The sequence below is a fragment of the Callionymus lyra genome, chromosome 5, assembly GCF_982586985.1.
Source record: "Callionymus lyra chromosome 5, fCalLyr1.hap1.1, whole genome shotgun sequence".
Taxonomy (NCBI): Eukaryota; Metazoa; Chordata; class Actinopteri; order Syngnathiformes; family Callionymidae; genus Callionymus; species Callionymus lyra.
In genome coordinates this window covers 5,854,402-5,873,235 of record NC_141822.1, presented here as the reverse complement: position 1 = coordinate 5,873,235, position 18,834 = coordinate 5,854,402, and the positions used below count along the sequence as shown (strand labels likewise).

Below are 18,834 nucleotides of genomic sequence, written 5' to 3'. Positions count from 1 at the left end.
TAATAAACACAGCTTGAAAACTTGCGATAGGGTTGCAACACGAGATACAAGTATCATGATAAACAAGTTTGACAAGATACAAGTATCATGAAATATGAGTATCACGATGAACAACTTTCACAAGATACAAGTATCACTGGATACAAGAATCACGAGATACGAGTTATACGACATACACATTTTACAACATACATGTATCCGAAGATACGAGTATCACGATAAACAAATTTCACGAGATACAAGAATCACGAGATACAAGTATCATGAGATACAAGTACCATGATGAATAACTTTCACGAGATACAAGTATCACGAGATACAAGTATCATGAGATACAAGTATCACGATAAACAAATTTCACGAGATAAAAGCATCACGAGATACAAGTTTCATGAGATACAAGTACCAGGTTAACAACTTTCACGAGATACAAGTATCACAATAATCAAATTTTACGAGATACAAACATCATGAGATACAAGTATCATGAGATACGAGTACCACGATGAACAACCTTCACGAGATACAAGTATCATTGGATACAAGAATCACGAGATACAAGTATCACGATAAACAAATTTTGCGAGATACAAACCTCAAGAGTTACAAGTATCACTTGATACAAGAATCACGATAAACAAATATCACGATAAACACATTTTGCGAGATACAAACCTCACGATATACAAGTATAACGAGATACAAGAATCACGAGATACAAGTATCACGATAAACAAATTTTGCGAGATACAAACCTCACGAGATACAAGTATCACGAGATACAAGTATCACAAGATAAAAAGTACCTTCATGTCATCTCTGTTGCTCCGTTTTAATTCTCTTTTATTCTGTCTCAACTTTATGTCACTTCAAGATGTTGCATTTTTATCATTATCTCAACTTCATCTCACCGTAAAAAAAAAGCAGCGTTTGCCGAAAAACTGATGCAAAGTGAAAGTTTGATCTGCTCTTTGATAGAAATTGATTTTTTTATGGGTCCAAATAGTTCTACGGGCCAGATCTCAAATAGTTTGTTCGAGACATGATCTCAGTTGTTTGACGAGCCACACATTCCTATAGAGCTTGCAGGTCTACGAGGCAGATGATGAAACTCAAATACCTTTTACTCTTTTCTCTGCAGCTCTTAGAGAGTTCGATTCATTCTGGTCCAGATCCATCAAAATGGACGTTCATTGATGCTTCCCTTCATCCACGAGTCAAACAGACACAAAGTAAAGGATCTGGATGAACCGGTTAGAAACGGTCACGAATACAAACTAAAAAAAAGCATGTTTGTAAAGCAAAACAGATGACATGCTTTCAAACATGTGGGATTTGTTCTCGGGGTAAAACTCTCACTCGCTCGAATTATCCCTGAGTCGTTAGACTTCAGTGGAACCCCAGAAGACACTCTTTTAATCTCTCCTCCAGACTTCTCTGTGCAGCTCCTCGATACAGAGATTGATCAGCAAAGATCTTCACATCAAGCATCATCTCCTGCATCTTAGAAAAGTATCTTACTATCGTACTATCGTAAAAAAAATCATTTCAGAAGATATGAAGGACATAATTAAAATAACGTCAAAGTCTTATTAACAGGATACAAGAATCACAAGAAACAAGCATTACAACATACACATTTTACTACATTCAAGTATCCCAAGATACAAGTATCCCGAAAAAAGATTTAGTTTTTTAGTTTTTAATATATTATTTAAAACATTTAATTATTTAATAAAAACTAAATTAAATGATTAAAAAAAAATCAAAATCCCAAAGAAAAAGTAAGTAAGTAAGTAAGTAAAGGTTATTTCTGGAGCGCCTATCTAAACCAGGGTCACAAAGCGCTTAAACAATCACAAACAATACACAATTAAAATATATACTTTAAAAGATCAAGACACATCAGACAAACAAGTCCCAGAAAATCAAGGAAAAGCACAAATAAAAGTGTCTTGAGATGTTTCTTGAAGGAGTCAGTAGATCATCAAACACAGATGTTTCTTGAAGGAGTCAGTAGATCATCAAACACAGATGTTTCTTGAAGGAGTCAGTAGATCATCAAACACAGATGTTTCTTGAAGGAGTCAGTAGATCATCAAACACAGATGTTTCTTGAAGGAGTCAGTAGATCATCAAACACAGATGTTTCTTGAAGGAGTCAGTAGATCAACAGACACAGAGATGTTTCTTGAAGGAGTCAGTAGATCATCAAACACAGATGTTTCTTGAAGGAGTCAGTAGATCATCAAACACAGATGTTTCTTGAAGGAGTCAGTAGATCATCAAACACAGATGTTTCTTGAAGGAGTCAGTAGATCATCAAACTCAGATGTTTCTTGAAGGAGTCAGTAGATCAACAAACACAGATGTTTCTTGAAGGAGTCAGTAGATCATCAAACACAGATGTTTCTTGAAGGTGTCAGTAGATCATCAAACACAGATGTTTCTTGAAGGAGTCAGTAGATCATCAAACACAGATGTTTCTTGAAGGAGTCAGTAGATCATCAAACACAGATGTTTCTTGAAGGAGTCAGTAGATCATCAAACACAGATGTTTCTTGAAGGAGTCAGTAGATCATCAAACACAGATGTTTCTTGAAGGAGTCAGTAGATCATCAAACACAGATGGTTCCAAAGCTTAGGAGTCTGGAAGGATTTCTCTCCTCTGGTCCTGAAGTTCAGGAACCATCAGTAGATTCTGATCCACAGACCTCAGAGTCCGAGCTGGGGTGTAAGTCTGGATCAGATCACTGATGGAAGGTCTGACCATGAATAGATCTGAAAGTAAGAACCAGAAATTTAAAATGATCCTGATAGAAACTGGCAGCCAGTGAAGAGTGTGAAGGAGAAATGTGAGTTCTTCTACTAGAGCAGATGAAATCAACCAGACTAAAATTCTTTAGTTAGGAAACTAAATCCGAGTCTCATCATTAAACTTCAGCGAAACACACACACTGAAGCGACACACACGGAAACACACAAGCACCACTATAGATCTCATAATATTATCAAGAAAAAAAATGCCTTTACACACGTAGTTCATGGAGGAAATAATTAAATCCTTTAAAGCTCGTGAAAGACTCGTCTCGGAGTTAGCATAACTTTCTTAACAACTTCCAGCTTTTCTTGAAAAGTCCTTCTTGAAAATGGCTTTGAAAGTATATCTGCGATCAGATCAGGCTCTTCAGCCAATGTGTTGAAAAACAAACAAGTGAAATAAACCCAAATCAACATTTTCGCTCTATTTGACTCATCTCAGTGCTATCAAATCAGAGGACATGAACGTGTCACATGCTCAACGCGCTCAACGTTCAGCTTCCTCGCGGCGTCTTGGCAGCTGTGAGAAGGGTAGCTACCAAGACGCTGTGGCAGATGTCGCCAACTCAAATCTGATTGGTTAACACAATCCTTTGGCTTTGATTTATATCAATGGACAAGAGCCACTTCTGAAATGTCTGAAGGCCTCGGGTAGATTTCTTCTGGCAACACCTGAAAGCTCAAATACGATTGGATGAAAGCTCTCACGTGAACGTACAATCCTGGAAGCAGTGCAAGAAAGATGGGAATAATGAAATGAAGAGAAAAGACTTTGAGGAATAATTTAATACATATTTATGAAAAATAAAAAAATAAGAAATTGAAATTAAATTAAAATGTAATGTATTTTCCGATTATGTTTAGGCCAGCAGAGAAGGTCTCTGCCATTGAGTGACGCAATCTCCTCCAAAATCTTTCCTCACTCTCCGTGAAAGCCTTTAATTTGTTTTCGTAGCTCCTGCTCTGCTCCGAATAATCTCCCTTGAAAGTGGTTTATCGGCTCCTGAGAAAAGTCCAGATCCTCGCTCGGTCCCCCATGACTTCTTCAGCCTGATTCAGAAATTCAAACATTCAATTACAAGTCAGTTTCTTTCGTTCACCGTCGCTGTGGACAACTTTCATCGTCTCTCTCGCCAGAGAAACAGCTGTTTCCTTGCATCGAAGGAGACGAAAAAAACATCTTTTTTGAAATTTAAAGACTCAGTCAAAGAAGTTGAAACTACCCGGAGAACTATTTCTCCAGCGCTTTATTCCGTCCCCGTCCCTCCATCATGACTCCCTCTTGTCTTCTTGGGCAGGACGTTGGCAGCAGAACGACGCAGGAAGTGGCGATTTTAGTGCCGTTTGGATTCGAAATGAGTCGTTAAAAAATTAAGACTGGTCGTGAAAAATGTTCATGGGGTGATAAAAGTAATGGTTGTGATGAGTCAGTTCATCGTAACGAGATTGAAGAGAAAAGTAGGAGTGAATAAGTTACAGAAGAGTTAATCGTTATCATTTCTCTTATTAAATCACTGTTTGCTACATGTTAGAAATACACTGCAAAAAAATAAAATTACGCAAAAAATTGTAACCGGAAGATATTGACATAAAAGTTGTTACTATAACGATATGGTTGGGCTTGTTTGAGGTAAAGAACTTAATTGAACTCTAACTATACATAATTAAATAAACACACACAATAGTGGACTCTGAAGATAATGACACTGTTTCATGAAGCTTCATCAACACATCACTACCATCTAGTGGACTCTGAAGATAATGACACTGTTTCATGAAGCTTCATCAACACATCACTACCATCTAGTGGACTCTGAAGATAATGACACTGTTTCATGAAGCTTCATCAACACATCACTACCATCTAGTGGACTCTGAAGATAATGACACTGTTTCATGAAGCTTCATCAACACATCACTACCATCTAGTGGACTCTGAAGATAATGACACTGTTTCATGAAGCTTCATCAACACATCACTACCATCTAGTGGACTCTGAAGATAATGACACTGTTTCATGAAGCTTCATCAACACATCACTACCATCTAGTGGACTCTGAAGATAATGACACTGTTTCATGAAGCTTCATCAACACATCACTACCATCTAGTGGACTCTGAAGATTATGACACTGTTTCATGAAGCTTCATCAACACATCACTACCATCTAGAGGACTCTGAAGATAATGACACTGTTTCATGAAGCTTCATCAACACATCACTACCATCTAGAGGACTCAGAAGATAATGACACTGTTTCATGAAGCTTCATCAACACAGCACTACCATCTAGTGGACTCTGAAGATAATGACACTGTTTCATGAAGCTTCATCAACACATCACTACCATCTAGTGGACTCTGAAGATAATGACACTGTTTCATGAAGCTTCATCAACACATCACTACCATCTAGTGGACTCTGAAGATAATGACACTGTTTCATGAAGCTTCATCAACACATCACTACCATCTAGTGGACTCTGAAGATAATGACACTGTTTCATGAAGCTTCATCAACACATCACTACTTGATACGTCAAGATGCTCAAGTTTAAACCAAAAATAAACCTTTAAATTAGTGGGAAAATGTTATTATTTGAAGGTCGGTAGGTGAATATAAAGTCCACATTAAACTGGTCCTGGTCTGGGACACTTGCATTATGGGATTGTTCCATGAAAACTTTGACAATATTCGTGAGTATGTTGCGACTCTTGGCATTCCTGATGTCTGATGTTACTTCAGCGAAGGAAAGTTTAAAATACACCAGTGACTAAGTTCATGAAATTAATACATTAATGTGGAATTAGGAAATAAACCACGTGGTCATGAAAAAGAAGCTCAAATCACAACTAATAATTGATTTTTTTAAACTTTTTGTTTGGTGTTTTTGTAACTGTGAGTCAAAAATATACTTTTAAAGAAGACAGAAACCCTCAGGGATCTGTCAACTCTTATTTTTAAAGGATCAATGTTGCAGTAAGAGCAAGCGAGAGAGAAACACTGCCCTCTTCTGGCGAGAAACCAAACATCATCGACTCCTGATGACATTGATCCTCCGTCTGTTTTTGTCTCTTTTTTCTTTCTTTCTTCCCCAGACTGTTGAGTTGACCTTTCGTTTCTTCAGATGGTTTATGATGACAGCGTGCATCGTGACTAGGAGTTCGTCATCCTGGAAACTGAATAGATATCGTTGAAAACACCGGACTGTCTGAAGGTAAGTCTGGTTTCGCGTCAAGATCAAGTAAAAAATGAAACTTTTAAGGAGAGAAAACATTCTCTGAGTCAGAAGGTTATACAGATTTCAACCTTCCCTTCAAACCCACGATCATTTCTGTCTCAGATTCATAGTTTTTTGTGTAAATAAATATCATTAAATTAATAAAAAACAAACCCGACCCTATGATTTTCATTGACAATAAATAGAAAGTAGAATAAGTTGTCTTTACACTCGGGTCTGACCCGTGGATTCTTCACCTCGGAGTCTCAGATGGATGGTCGAGCTTCTATCAGTATCGAAGAAGTTCATAAGTGTGTTTCTTTTTTAGCAAATTAAACTGTGTGTGATTGTCAATTAAATACAAATTAAAGTTAAAAATGCCAAGATAAAATGTTTTATTTTATTGTTTTGCTCACAAAAATAAATAAAGTTTTGAATAATTTGTGTAACCCTGATATATAAATAAATAATGTTCAATTGTTGTAAAGTTGATCTTTAAATGAGTTTCTTTACTTCATAGGTTTGTGTTTGAAGTCAAAGTAAATACATTATTCAACCATGACTGCGTGATGTTGTCGTTACTAATGAAGCTTCATGAAACAGTGTCGTTATCTTCAGAGTCCACTAGATGGTAGTGATGTGTTGATGAAGCTTCATGAAACAGTGTCATTATCTTCAGAGTCCACTAGATGGTAGTGATGTGTTGATGAAGCTTCATAAAAACAGTGTCATTATCTTCAGAGTCCACTAGATGGTAGTGATGTGTTGATGAAGCTTCATGAAACAGTGTCGTTATCTTCAGAGTCCACTAGATGGTAGTGATGTGTTGAAGAAGCTTCATGAAACAGTGTCATTATCTTCAGAGTCCACTAGATGGTAGTGATGTGTAGATGAAGCTTCATGAAACAGTGTCATTATCTTCAGAGTCCACTAGATGGTAGTGATGTGTTGATGAAGCTTCATGAAACAGTGTCATTATCTTCAGAGTCCACTAGATGGTAGTGATGTGTTGATGAAGCTTCATGAAACAGTGTCATTATCTTCAGAGTCCACTAGATGGTAGTGATGTGTTGATGAAGCTTCATGAAAACATGTCATTATCTTCAGAGTCCACTAGATGGTAGTGATGTGTTGAAGAAGCTTCATGAAACAGTGTCATTATCTTCAGAGTCCACTAAATGGTAGTGATGTGTTGATGAAGCTTCATGAAACAGTGTCATTATCTTCAGAGTCCACTAAATGGTAGTGATGTGTTGATGAAGCTTCATGAAACAGTGTCATTATCTTCAGAGTCCACTAGATGGTAATGATGTGTTGATGAAGCTTCATGAAACAGTGTCATTATCTTCAGAGTCCACTAGATGGTAGTGATGTGTTGATGAAGCTTCATGAAACAGTGTCATTATCTTCAGAGTCCACTAGATGGTAGTGATGTGTTGATGAAGCTTCATGAAATAGTGTCATTATCTTCAGAGTCCACTAGATGGTAGTGATGTGTTGATGAAGCTTCATGAAACAGTGTCATGTTGTTTAGAGGTCAGTAGGTGGTAGTGATGAGTTGATGAAGCTTCATGAAACAGTGTCATTACTTTCAGAGCCACTAGATGGCGGTCTTTGCACTATTTCTTCTTTGTTTTAAACATGTATTCTGAAGAAGCTTCAGGTCATTTCTAAACTGATGGCGCCACCTACTGACCTCTGCACAACGTGACACTGTTTCATGAAGCTTCATCAACACATCACAAGTTGTCGGGACGAGCTGAGGGGGTCACGATGACCCAAATCTCAGCCTCTCATCCACAAATCCAAACATCCTCAAAGAAAACAAATTCCAGAGACACAACGGTTTGGTTGTGAGAGACAAATTCTAACAGAGGAACTGTTTTCGCTGACTCGACTGGACTCGACTGGACTCGGCAGGGAACTGGAACAACGCTTTCATAATTCATTACACGCTCTGAATAAGGGATGGTCGGGCATTGATGTGTTTCTTTGTCCAGTTTCATGATCCCAGCGAGAATTATTTCCATGGCAAATACCCAACATGCACGGCTGGTCGCAGGGAATAACAATAGGATCTGAAATTGATCCTCTTTATTTGCAGATTACTTGTAGATTGTTCAAGACATTGGAATTGTTTTGACTCCAATCTTACAAATTTTGGCCGTTAGACCTTCATGTTTGACACAATTGCTTATGAAGCAAATTGTATGATTGTTTCCACGTGGTATTAAAAGTTGTTTTGAATCCAATTTTCATTTTAAAAAATGTTGTAAATCGTCAGTTTCATGTGTCGTTCTATAAAAATACCTAATCTAATATAATATACCTTTTAATGCGTAAAAATGTGTATTAAATTGAAGAAAACTGTCAATTTAAAGACGTTTTAATGAGGTAAAGCATCTGTTACTTTCACTATAAATATAAATTAAAAATATTTCCATATTTCAAAGAATAACCACCAAACATATTCATTATTTTTGTCAAGGTTAATAAATAAATAAATTATTGCTCTTGACTCAATTTCTTTTATGAAAAATATAATGTTATACCATGAAAAAAAATAGAAAATCATGATTTTTATTCACAATTTACCAACGCTCACATGTTCAATTACAAAAACACTGTTTCTTTAAGGGACATGACAGACAGCAGATTCAAACACTTGCAGGAGCCAGGGTCAACATAGAAAATGAAATATAGTCCTGGGTCTCAAACTCAACTGGATCTTTTCTTTTCTTTCTGAACGTGAGAACATTTAGGTTTTTTATGGATTTGTTTGATGGTTTCACTGCGAATTGACAGTTAAATCTAATTTCATGTGTTTCGTAGTGATGTGTTGATGAAGCTTCATGAAACAGTGTCATGTTGTTTAGCGGTTAGTGGGTGGCGGCATCAGTTTAAAAAAGATGTTACATCAGAAGAGTTGTTCAAAACAAAAAAAAATAGTGCAGAGACGCCATCTAGTGGACTCTGAAGATAATGACACTGTTTCATGAAGCTTCATCAACACATCACTATCATCTAGTGGACTCTGAAGATAATGACAGTGTTTCATGAAGCTTCATCAACACATCACTACCATCTCGTGGACTCTGAAGATAATGACACTGTTTCATGAAGCTTCATGAACACATCACTACCATCTAGTGGACTCTGAAGATAATGACACTGTTTCATGAAGCTTCATCAACACATCACTACCATCTAGTGGACTCTGAAGATAATGACACTGTTTCATGAAGCTTCATCGACACATCTCTACCATCTAGTGGACTCTGAAGATAATGACACTGTTTCATGAAGCTTCATCAACACATCACTACCATCTAGTGGACTCTGAAGATAATGACACTGTTTCATGAAGCTTCATCGACACATCACTACCATCTAGTGGACTCTTAAGATAATGACACTGTTTCATGAAGCTTCATGAACACATCACTACCATCTAGTGGACTCTGAAGATAATGGCACTGTTTCATGAAGCTTCATCAACACATCACTACCATCTAGTGGACTCTGAAGATAATGACACTGTTTCATGAAGCTTCATCAACACATCACTACCATCTAGTGGACTCTGAAGATAATGACACTGTTTCATGAAGCTTCATCAACACATCACTAGTGGGGTTTTTTTTTAGTTTGGAATTATGTTCCTTATTAACATCAGTATATAATCAAATATATATAGTTGATAACATTTGATGTAATCATTTTTATTTCTTAAGTATCTGAGATTAACGAAAATAGTTTCTTAGAAATGAGCTCCTTGGTGGAGGTGTGCGCTGTCTAAGTGCTTGTCTTGTTTTTATTCAATACAAGCCAAGTCAAGTCCATTTTTATTTATAAAGCACGTTTTAAAAACAACCAAGTTTGACCAAAGTGCTGTACAGGTGCTCAAAAGCATAAGATGCAAAAGACACACAATGCAGGACACATCATGACACACACAAACTAAAGCAACGGGCGTCCAACACAACGGGAATTAAAAGCCGCAGAATAAAAGTGCGTTTTAAAGTGATGATTTAAAAAGTTCAATGGTCTGGGCATGCAGAGCATTCCAGAGGCGAGGAGCTGCCACTGCAGAAGCTCTGTCTCCTCTGGTCTTTCGTGTTGTTATAGGAACGTCCAGCGATAGTTGATTGGCTGATCGAAGTCATCTGGCTGGAGTATGAACGTGTAGCCATTTAACAAAGTGATCGTTTACATAAAAATACAATATTCTACTCACCCTGATGTCGACTGAAAGTTGGGAATATTTTCATAGTAATCTGTTCTTTTTAGAGTTATAGACAAAAATGTTTGTTCATTTTAATGTAGCGACTGGAGCTCGGTTGTCTTCATCTTTGTCCAAAAAGATACTTAAAAACATCCAAATACCTTCATACTGCTCGTCTGTAACGTCCGATAGAAGCCTCGACATGACAAGTTATTCCAATAAAGTATTTAATAAATCTATATTTGAAGATAGTCTGTGGCTTCAATACAAGATGGACGTTACAGACGAGCAATATGGAGGTATTTGGATGTTTTTAAGTGTCTTTTTGGACCAAAAATACATCCTTTAAAAGTTAAAATAAGCATAAATCAACAGGAGGAAACAGAAACTTGTATCGTAAACACAACATGGGATTTTTGTGGTAACAGTCCAGAATAAAAGAATAAAAAATAAAAAAACGTTAAACACAAAGTCTTATTTTATCATGGTAATTTAAATTAAAAAGTACATCTCGTTTAACCTTAACCTGGTCAACCCACAACATGTAACAGATCGAAAAATATTTTTTATTTATACATTGTTTCAGATTGAAGTATAAATTCTGTACATTGTATTTAGACCTTTATGAAAGTTTGACGTGTTTGAATTAAATAAAGTAGATCCAGTGAATAAATGATTATTTTTTAAATATACATCCCAGGTGTGAGACCCTGACCCTACATGACGGCACCAGGGGGGTAAAACACCACCGCCGGCGGCTCGTGGACGTGGACCGGAACCACGACTCGAGCCGGGTCGTCCGCGCCCGGCTTGGTGGAGTTCGTGACGGGTCTGATGGTGGTGAGGGTGGGCGAGGTGAGCCTCCAGAAGAGAGTCCGGAGCGCCTTCCTGAACTCGCGCCGCATCAGGCAGTAGAGGATGGGGTTGAGGCAGCTGTTGGAGTGCGCCAGGCACACCGACACCGGGAACACGTACACCTGCGTGGTGTAGTACTCGTAGGTGAAGTGGACCACGTTGAGTTTGATCAGGATCCCCCAGACCGTCAGCGCCTGGTTGGGCAGCCAGCAGAGGAAGAAGGACAGCACCACGATGGTGACGGACTTGGTGACCTTGGCGCGCCTCTTGGCGCTGGAGGTGTGCAGGAAGCGCAGCAGCAGCAGGTAGCAGGACGAGATGATGACCAGGGGCAGGACGAAGCCCAGCAGGACCTTCTGCGAGTGGTAGAGCCCGAGCCAGAACTGCGTGGTCCCGTTGGTCTCCGGGAACTTGACCAGGCACAGGTCCTCGTTGGACACGGTGACGGTGGTGGAGAAGATGAGGTGCGGGAGCGCGGCGGACACCGCGGCGACCCATACCACCGCCGTGACGCCGCGCGCCGAGCAGCCGCGCGTCCGCCGCCGCCGCCCCTTCAGCGCCGAGGCCAGCGACCAGTACCGGGCCACGCTCATGGCGGTGAGGAAGAAGACGCTGGCGTACATGTTCATGGCGGTGACGTAGGACACGATCTTGCACATGGCTTTGCCGAAGAGCCAGGTGAAGTCCAGCGCGTTCTCCACCGCCCAGAAGGGCAGGGTCAGCACGAACTGGAAGTCGGTGACCGCCAGGCTGGTCACGAACAGGTTGATGGAGGACTTCCTCCAAACGCGCTTGGACTTCATGAGGTAGAGGACCAGCAGGTTCCCCACCAGACCCAGGGCGCACACCAGGGAGTAGATGAAGGAGATGATGATGCGCACCACCGCGGCTCCGTCCGCGGCTCCGTCCGGTTTGTCCAGGTCCCGCAGGTGGAGCGGGTCCGCGCTGGACCGGTTGGTGGTGTTGGAACAGTTGCAGGGAGCGGCGAAGTTGATCCCGGATGCGTCCTCGTCCGTAAAATCCCCAGACATCATTCAAGAATCCAGAACCGAAGCCATCCGGAGCAGATCCTGTCGTCGGTTCCGTCCTTCTAGGAGAACATCATCCGCTCAGTGTCGAGCTGTTGTGTGACGAGTCTCTGCGCGTCTCTCGCTTCATCCTGGGAGAGAGAAAACTTTCTGACGCAGCTCTGGCGCTGTCCACGGTGCTGGTCAGAACATTCTCTCTCCGTGGGTTGGAGAGGAAGAAAGTACAAGTAAATTAATAAAACGATCAAGAAACTTTAGAAAAAAACTGGAATAAAAAATTCATGAAACTCCAACTGATTCACATGTTCTGTTGAAGTCTTTCTCTCCAAGAAGCAGTAAGTTTCTCATCATGACCATGTTTTTAACTTATTACTTTATAAAGTTGCTCTGAAATCTGGGCGAACGAGAGGTTACAAGAGTCCATTATGACGTAGTAATGGCTTCACGCCCCGCTTTGTTTATACAACGAGTTCCTTGGAGGGTTAGAGACTTCCGGGATTGGTGAAAGGCCGTGACAAACCTCCACGCTTGACCAATCACAGCAGAGTGGGTTTGGTTATGATCAACAAGATTTAATCTCCAGAAAAAGAAAGTGTTTTTTTCAGTGGGCGGAGCTTAAGATCATTTTCTAATGTCAACATTTCAATGAAAAGAGAGCTTTGTACAAACACACACTGATGATACAATAGAGTAACACATCACAACAACACACACAAACACTGATAATACAATAGAGTCACACATCACAACAACACACACACACTGATGATACAATAGAGTCACACATCACAACAACACACACAAACACTGATGATACAATAGAGTAAAACATCACAACACACACACACACTGATGATACAATAGAGTCACACATCACAACAACACACACACTGATGATACAATAGAGTCACACATCACAACAACACACACACTGATGATACAGTAGAGTCACACATCAAAACAACACACACGCTGATTATACAATAGAGTCACACATCAAAACAACACAAACACACACTGATGATACAATAGAGTCATACATCACAACAACACACACACTGATGATACAATAGAGTCACACATCACAACAAGACATACACTGATGATACAATAGAGTCACACATCACAACAACACACACACACTGATGATACAATAGAGTCACACATCAAAACAACACAAACACACACTGATGATACAATAGAGTCACACATCACAACAACACACACTGATGATACAATAGAGTCACACATCACAACAACACACACACACTGATGATACAATAGAGTCACACATCACAACAACACACACACTGATGATACAATAGAGTCACACATCACAACAACACAAACACTCACTGATGATACAATAGAGTCACACATCACAACAACACACACACACACTGATGATACAATAGAGTCACACATCACAACAACACACACACACTGATGATACAATAGAGTCACACATCACAACAACACACACACACTGATGATACAATAGAGTCACACATCACAACAACACACACACACTGATGATACAATAGAGTCACACATCACAACAACACAAACACTCACTGATGATACAATAGAGTCACACATCACAACAACACACACACACACTGATGATACAATAGAGTCACACATCACAACAACACACACACACTGATGATACAATAGAGTCACACATCACAACAACACACACACACTGATGATACAATAGAGTCACACATCACAACAACACACACACACTGATGACACAATAGAGTCACACATCACAACAACACACACACACTGATGATACAATAGAGTCACGCATCACAACAACACACACACACTGATGATACAATAGAGTCACACATCACAACAACACACACACACTGATGATACAATAGAGTCACACATCACAACAACACACACTTGCATTTATTTTGATTGAATAATCGGGTGTAAAAATAAGTTTTGGAATCGTATAAAAGACTTGATCAAAGGAAAACTGACTTTAATTAACTTGTTTAAAAATGTACAAACTTCTCTTTGCAATATTTTGTGTCACACAAAAAAAAATAAAAACAACTATTTTAAATAGTTTGTTTCATTCACAATATTAGTGGGAAGAAGTTCTATTTCAATAAAAAGTTTCACGCTCTCTTACTTTTACACAGTAAATAAAGAATCAAATCAAACATCTTGCTTTAGAGAAAATTCAATATTCCACGAGAAGAAACACCTTTTATAAGATATAACACAATATTGGTATTCTAGCAGTAAACTGCCGACAAAATCTAAATATCACTATGAATACTAAAGTATACCCTCAGATTGATCCACATATATATCCTCATTGAAGGGTTCAATTATATATAATAATAATAATAATAATAATAATCTCTATTTATATAGCGCGTTTCTAGACCAGGGTCACACTCATGTTAATCCATTGTTAACATTGATAATATTACCTTTCGTTCAGAATCAAAACATATTCTTGTATTTTATATTTTAAACTAATAAGCCTATATAGTATCTGTGCCTCAACTTTGTACGAACCTTCGTGCGCTGATATAAATAACAGAGGCCTCTTGGCATCGTTGTTGCCGAGCTGTGAAAAGATATATATGTGCATTAAGGAGGCAGCTGTCAAACTAGGACTCCTTCCGTGTCGAGATAAGAAACGTGTTCTGCTCGTCAAAATGTCAAAACACAAGGACATGATTTCTTCATGTTCAGTAACTGCTCCAACTTCTGGTATCTCTGAATAATCTGCATTTTTTGCTAACAGGGGTTTTTGAGGTCTTGTATAACCTACTTTTGGAATCATTTTTTACTTTTAATAAATTCACTGTTTTAATTCTAAATTTCGCTCTTCTTTGGATCAAACAAATGCGCAGAACTCATAGGACAGGAAGGATTGAGTTCTCTTTATATTGTTATATAAATCTTATGTCATTACTGTTTGTGTTTATATGTTTTCATTATTTTTGGGCTAATTATTGTTTCATTGTTTCTTATTATTTATTGTTATCTTAAGTGTATTTTGTTTTTTTCGTCTTGTTTTCCTCTATTCTTTTGTGGGAGTTTGTGCAAAAAAAGAAGAAAAGTATTTTGTAATTAATTTAAGAAAAAAAAAAAAGTTTTTGATGAATATTCGGTATTAAAAAGAAACTTTGAACCAAAGAAACGTTTTTCTTTTTTTGTTTTTCTGATTTTGCTCTCTGCTTTGTTGATGAACATTATACAACTGAGAACAATATTTAATCACTGACTGAATACAATTTTTTTTGACTTTGACAAAATGTCCATTTGTTTATTTCACTTTACTTCAGGGTTACCACAAATGATATTTCAGGATGTGTGTTATTAGAAATCTGTTAACACAATACATGATGATACGATATATAGTGATATATGGTGATACTGGACTGATAGTGTCTTTTGTAGTATTGTCCAGTACTTGACTCTGGTGTTGGGATAGTGTAGTAACTAGTATATATGTGTAGTATTGTCCAGTACTTGACTCTGGTGTTGGGATAGTGTAGTAACAAGGATATATGTGTAGTATGTCGAGTACTTGACTCTGGTGTTGGGATAGTGTAGTAAAAAGTATATATGTGTAGTATTGTCCAGTACTTGACTCTGGTGTTGTGATAGTGTAGTAACAAGCATATATGTGTAGTATTGTCCAGTACTTGATAGTAACAATGATGTATGTGTAGTATTGTCCAGTACTTGACTCTGGTGTTGTGATAGTGTAGTAACAAGTATATATGTGTAGTATTGTCCAGTACTTGACTCTGGTGTTGTGATACTGTAGTAACAAGTATATATGTGTAGTATTGTCCAGTACTTGACTCTGGTGTTGTGATAGTGTAGTAACAATGATGTATGTGTAGTATTGTCCAGTACTTGACTCTGGTGTTGTGATAGTGTAGTAACAAGTATATATGTGTAGTATTGTCCAGTACTTGACTCTGGTGTTGTGATAGTGTAGTAACAAGCATATATGTGTAGTATTGTCGGATATTCGACTCTGGTGTTGTGATAGTGTAGTAACAAGCATATATGTGTAGTATTGTCGGATATTCGACTCTGGTGTTGTGATAGTGTAGTAACAAGTATAGATGTGCAGTATTGTCGAGTACTTGACTCTGGTGTTGTGATAGTTTAGTAACAAGTATAGATGTGCAGTATTGTCGAGTACTTGACTCTGGTGTTGTGATAGTGTAGTAACAAGGATATATGTGTAGTATGTCGAGTACTTGACTCTGGTGTTGTGATAGTGTAGTAACAAGTATAGATGTGCAGTATTGTCGAGTACTTGACTCTGGTGTTGTGATAGTGTAGTAACAAGGATATATGTGTAGTATGTCGAGTACTTGACTCTGGTGTTGTGATAGTGTAGTAACAAGTATAGATGTGCAGTATTGTCGAGTACTTTTTGCTGTACTTGATTCCCCTCGGTAAAATCATTCAGAGATTTCCAGATGTTTCTTATCACATTTTTGCTGATGACATCCAGCTCTACTGCTCTTTTGACCCAACTGAGCCCCAAAGGCTGAACAGCTTAGTCAACTGTTTGCTAGAAATCAAACAATGGCTGAGTGAAAACACTTTACAGCTTAATGTGGACAAAACTGAAACTCTGGTGATTGCTCCTGATGATACGATTCCAGGGTTGAGTCAGTACTTGGGTGACTTAGGTCAGTCTGTCAAACTGAGCCTGAGAAACCTGGGTGTTGTATTTGATAAAGACATGTCTCTTGTTCAACACTGTAGAAAACTGACCAGAAACTGTTTCCTTCAACTGAGAAAAATCTCTAAACTTAGGAAAATGCTGTCACAACATGATCTGGAGCTTGTAATCCATGCGTTTGTTTCTTCTCGTCTGGACTATTGTAACAGTTTGTTTTCATGTCTTAACAAGAAGGAGCTGTCTCGCCTGCAGTTGATTCAGAACTCTGCAGCGAGAATTCTGACCCGCTCTAGTAGAAGAACTCACATTTCTCCGGTCCTTAAAACTCTTCACTGGCTTCCAGTTTCTTTCAGGATCAACTTTAAAATTCTGGTTCTTACTTTCAGAGCTATTCATGGTCAGGCTCCTCCTTACATCACTGATCTGATCCAGCCTTACACCCCAGCTCGGGCTCTGAGGTCTGTGGATCAGAATCTACTTATGGTTCCACGCACACGGCTCAGGACCAGAGGAGAGAAATCTTTTCAGGCTGTTGCTCCTAAGCTTTGGAACAATCTTCCTCTCTCTTTGCGCTTGATGGAGTCTACTGACTCCTTTAAGAAACATCTTAAGACGTTTCTATTTGTGCAGGCTTTTCCTTGAATTTCTCGAACTCCTGTGTTGTTCTCGGTGTTGTCTTGATCTTTGAAGTATGTACTGTTTTGAGTATTGTTTTGATTGTTAAAGCGCTTTGTGACCCTGGTCTCGAAAAGCGCTATATAAATAAATATTACTTACTTACTTACTTACTTTACTTGACTCTGGTGTTGTGATAGTTTAGTAACAAGTATATATGTGAAGTATTGTGGAGTACTTGACTCTGGTGTTGTGATAGTGTAGTAACAAGGATATATGTGTAGTATTGTCCAGTACTTGATAGTAACAATGATGTATGTGTAGTATTTTCCAGTACTTGACTCTGGTGTTGTGATAGTGTAGTAACAAGTATATATGTGTAGTATTGTCCAGTACTTGACTCTGGTGTTGTGATAGTGTAGTAACAAGTATATATGTGTAGTATTGTCCAGTACTTGACTCTGGTGTTGTGATAGTGTAGTAACAAGTATATATGTGTAGTATTGTCCAGTACTTGACTCTGGTGTTGTAGTATTTACAGACCACATGACTCTTGACAAAGTCGTAACTGCTTTCATTTGTTTTCAAACCAAAATATGTCCAAACATCAGCTTTAAAAGCTGCAGGAGTCACTGTATCCTCTCGTCCACAGTCGTCGCCCGTATTTCATTCTTTCTTTAGCTGTGGAGGACATATGCTTCCATCTAGAGGCCAAACCTTTAATTACAACGAAAAATGAACAGACGATATGAATTTTTGTTTGTAATGTGTACATAAATAAATACAGTGCTTTGAAATATATCTATATTGTATCAAGGAAAACAATCTTGCTATGTTCACGTGGATTTTCTCACACCCAGTACACATTGTTGTGCGTTCAAAGTGCGACACCCTCGTGACCATTAGCAAGTTCTTTATCTTTAATTTTCTAGTAAGTAAGAAATAAGATATTACTCTCTTGTCCTCAGAGTGATATGACACGAAAATTGAACCCGAACAAGAACTAGTTCAGCTTGGTCTGTTGGTAAGGGAGCCCTGTCTGGACTTTAACTCATCCACGGAGGGATCCACGCGACACCTGAACTCACCTTTGACAGTGAAATGGGTTCTGGGTTCTGGTTCAGATCGTTGGCTGAGGAATGTATTGTCTTTTTTTGTTTTTCTATGTTGCCGAACGCCGCTGACATGTCGCCGGGATCCGAGAAGCTGAAAGCCAAGATTTATTTATCTCCTGATATTAATATTATTGTACTTTATAGGCCAACTAATAAAAAGGATGATTTCTTTGACACGTTGAAGGATGTTCTCAAAGCCTGTAATAACAGAGAAACAATACTAATGGGTGACTTCAACTTAAACTGGTTACATAAAGCTCGCTC

At 38.6% G+C, this 18,834-nt stretch overlaps 1 protein-coding gene across 1 annotated transcript; it reads right to left on the bottom strand.

The window, feature by feature from the left end:
• Nucleotides 1–10,017: 10,017 nt before the first annotated feature.
• On the bottom strand, nucleotides 10,018–12,155 carry rxfp3 (relaxin family peptide receptor 3). The gene has a single exon (XM_087792404.1). The coding sequence runs from the start codon at nucleotides 12,151–12,153 to the stop codon at nucleotides 10,984–10,986; it is 1,170 nt and encodes a 389-aa protein (XP_087648530.1). The 5' UTR covers nucleotides 12,154–12,155; the 3' UTR covers nucleotides 10,018–10,983.
• Nucleotides 12,156–18,834: the final 6,679 nt, after the last annotated feature.